The sequence below is a fragment of the Sinocyclocheilus anshuiensis genome, unplaced genomic scaffold, assembly GCF_001515605.1.
Source record: "Sinocyclocheilus anshuiensis isolate Anshui unplaced genomic scaffold, SAMN03320099.WGS_v1.1 scaffold1346, whole genome shotgun sequence".
NCBI lineage: Eukaryota > Metazoa > Chordata > Actinopteri > Cypriniformes > Cyprinidae > Sinocyclocheilus > Sinocyclocheilus anshuiensis.
Genome location: NW_015555726.1, coordinates 344,041 through 347,449, shown reverse-complemented (window position 1 = coordinate 347,449; position 3,409 = coordinate 344,041). Strand labels below are relative to the sequence as shown.

Below are 3,409 nucleotides of genomic sequence, written 5' to 3'. Positions count from 1 at the left end.
AGCGACGAGACAAAAACATGAAAACCCATTATAAACGAGGCATTTTTGGCATCAAGTGGGGACATAATTACGGATTATAATGACTTATACTGTCTTTTTACGCGTTGCATCGCGCCACGTAAACATAAAACCATGTCTGCATTTGTGATCGGAGAAATGACAAACAACAAGTGCTACTCTACACTGCTCAAAACTCGCGTTTGAATCGTCAGTGGCAAATCCTTTAAATATGAAAAACGTACTTACAGTCTGTCATTCAAAGAGAAAGGAAAAATTGAAATCGCATATGACCCCTTTAATGTAAAAATATACCATGGACCAGCTTTAAACAGGGCCCATGATATTATTTAAACATACAGTATAGCTAACAGTCCATTTGAGGAAAGTTAGATCCGTCGTGATGTACAGTATTGCCTGTAATTCAAGAGTCTGTTGAATATTTTAAGCCTTGATCACAATCAGAGTCACATTCCATCACAACAATTACAGCGAACAAAGCGAACAAAGCCATGTATAAAGAAAACGAGGTATAAACTGTTTGAAAAATGACAGTTATGCAAAACACAGGCTAATACATTCAAAGTGCCATGAAGGTTCTTACCTGTTCATCTGTGCGAAGTGTCTAACTTTATATTTATAAAGATCTGTCGACTGTATTTGAGAGCTGAAGGGGTAATATTTTTCAATATATCTGTCATAAAATTTTAAATCTACAGTAACACTTCTTTAAAGTTTCTTTAGACTTTCTGAAGCCTCGTTGCGGTTTGAGAACACTGGAAGGTTGCAGCGGACGAGCGTCCTGTTTCCATAGCAACCGGTTGCGTCACCTCTAAATAATCCGAGCGCAACATGCTCCTTCCGGAACGAACGTCTTACGTCACAGTGTCAATACTGGCCCCAGTTCCAAAACAAAATACAAACACAATATATTTGTCGTACACAATATGTTACAGCATAAAATTAATAATAATAATAATAATAAACAGTAGCCTACACAATACACTCTTCTTTGGTCCATGAGGATTTTAAAATTCCAAATGATTAAAAAGCGACTAAAGTAGTGTATTTTTGGTGTCCTAAAATAAAAAAAAAACATATATAATAAAAAAAAAACGTAAAACAGTAAAGTAAAAAATAGTATACACTTGATTTAGCCCATAAGAGTACTGTCTTTTTGAAAACGAAGGTAATAAATACCAATTAATGTTTTATTTAAGTTACACCTCTCAAGTGTTTGCCTGTACAAATGCTACCATATTGCATAGAGGAAACTTTGACTAGCCTAGTTGTCACACATTACTTTAAAATCATTTCTATATAGACACTTACCTCAAAGTTCTAACTATGCAAACGCTTTTAAACATTTCTCAGAAAGAAAGAAAGACTTAATCCGCATCTTTTGAGCATGTTGTCACACTATATATGGCATAAGATGTCTCAAAGACATCAAATAACCTGCTTTTCTGTTATATTTAAACAACAAACCAATTATGAAAACAATTGAGCAAACATACAAAAATGTGAACCCACTGTTTTGTCCAGCAAATACTGTAATTAATAAAATTTCTATATACGTATAACATTTACAAACAAACGTGACAACTAGCCCCAATATGAAGGTGTTTGAATTAAACTTGAATTAAAAACACACCCCAACATTTTATATTTACTGAGATGGCCCGCAAAAAGTGTTCACAAAAAGTACTTTGAACAATCTAAGTCTTTTGTTCAAGAGTTGTGTTGATGTGATCCAGCACGGGGAACAGCGGTCTGTTCTTGTGCATCAGGTGCGTCTTCAGGTGTTTGGCCAGATGGTCGCTGCGCGTGAAGCGTTTGGCGCAGTCCGGGCACTTGAAGCGCTTCTCACCGGTGTGCGTGCGCAGGTGCCTCTGGAGCTCGTCCGAGCGCGTGAAGCTCTTCCCGCAGAACATCCAGCTGCAGACGAACGGACGCTCACCTGCGTGCCACCTCAGATGCGCCTTCAGGTGCGACGTCTTGCCGTACACCTTCCCGCAGCCCGGCATGTGGCACACGTGCTGCTTTCTCCTGCCCGGCGCGCAGCCACTCTTTCGGCAGTTGGGGCACATGCACCTCCGGCATCTCCGCGACTTAGAGTGCAGCAGGGTGGCGATTTGAGACGGGTACTGGCCGAGCTCAGGGTGGCCCAGAACCCACCCACGGGGGATCTGGAAATTATGTGTTGAGGAGTGATTGGCAGTGCCGGCGTCCTGCAGGGTCCACCATTGGTCCAAAGGTCCAGAGTGCGTGGGTACGTACGTAAGTTGAAATTGACGTAGCGCATGCGGACGGACAAGGCAACATCTTCAGGGATGAGAAGTCATAGTGTTCCGCCGGGGGTGTCAGTGGCATTTCGTGGTGTGGATTTAAGGAGGTTTGGAGGTGCTGTGAGAAATTTGCATGTGTGGAACCATCACTTCTCCAGGGATGGAAGAGCTTAGGTGGGGAACCTTCATATGGGACGTGCTGGTGTTGCTCCATGGATCTGGATGCACGGGTATGGCCGATGCGATTACAGGTGTCTTCCAGCAACATCAAGGTGGATTCTTTCATGGATTCTGGGGTCGAGTTTGGCGTCCAATCCTACGAAATATAATACCAATTCTTAAAAATTACGTTTGATTTATTAGTACTCTAATCCAATTCTTGATTCTGGCACTTATTGAAGGCGATTTAAAGAGTGAGAACCACTGCTCTAAATGACACTTGCACCATTTTTTGTGCAAATGAATGCTCGAAGTGAATCCTTAAAATAATTAATCCTCCCTAACTCAACATGCACGCTTAAAATCCATCAAAATGATAAGTTTGGGACAGTTCACCTCAGAGAATCATCTTTACGCACCTGAAGGAAAACTTGCAGTGGGTCTTTGCGCATTATGGCAATCGCAGTTATGCCACACCAGTGAAACCTTCTCAAGCCAGAATCCTTATAGTTCCCAAAACTGCGCACCTCAAACAACTCACGGGAGAATCCTGGAGCAAAGTGAACACACTGGCATGATTTCATAGAGTTTGATCAGAACTCCAGCCAGTCAGAACGAAGAGTTTTGCCTTTGAAAATTACCGCTGCCCAATCATCAAAGAATAACGGAAGAGCTCAAATCCTTTGAGTGTTTGCTGCTTTGGATAATAAAATAATTGATTATTTGGAGGGTGAGATGGGTAGAGATGAAGGAGGTGCAATTAATGAATGAATTAATCTGGATTGAAGTTGAATGGATCAAAGAAATAATAAAAATGTAGAGTATATGTCACTGAAGAGATACATTTAAACATACAGTAATTGTGGCTTAAATAAAATGATTTTCTTTGGGTAATGCATGGTAGTTAGCAAAATATGAAAAGTTGCAACTTTAAATTAAATAACGGGGTACCTATACAGGTTCAG

At 40.7% G+C, this 3,409-nt stretch overlaps 1 protein-coding gene and 1 pseudogene across 2 annotated transcripts in view; both read right to left on the bottom strand.

Moving 5' to 3' along the window:
* The window catches only part of LOC107672671 (glutamate-rich protein 2-like), a 4,720-nt gene extending 3,905 nt beyond the window's left edge, over nt 1-815 (bottom strand). For both annotated transcript variants that reach the window (XM_016465962.1, XM_016465963.1), the window contains exon 1: nt 602-815. In XM_016465962.1, the coding sequence (XP_016321448.1) occupies nt 602-609 (8 nt within the window). In that variant the 5' untranslated portion in view covers nt 610-815. The remainder of the gene's footprint in view (nt 1-601) is intronic.
* Nucleotides 816-1,703: 888 nt separating this feature from the next.
* Nucleotides 1,704-2,896, bottom strand: LOC107672670 (transcription factor Sp5-like; annotated as a pseudogene).
* Between the last annotated feature and the right edge of the window lie 513 nt (nt 2,897-3,409).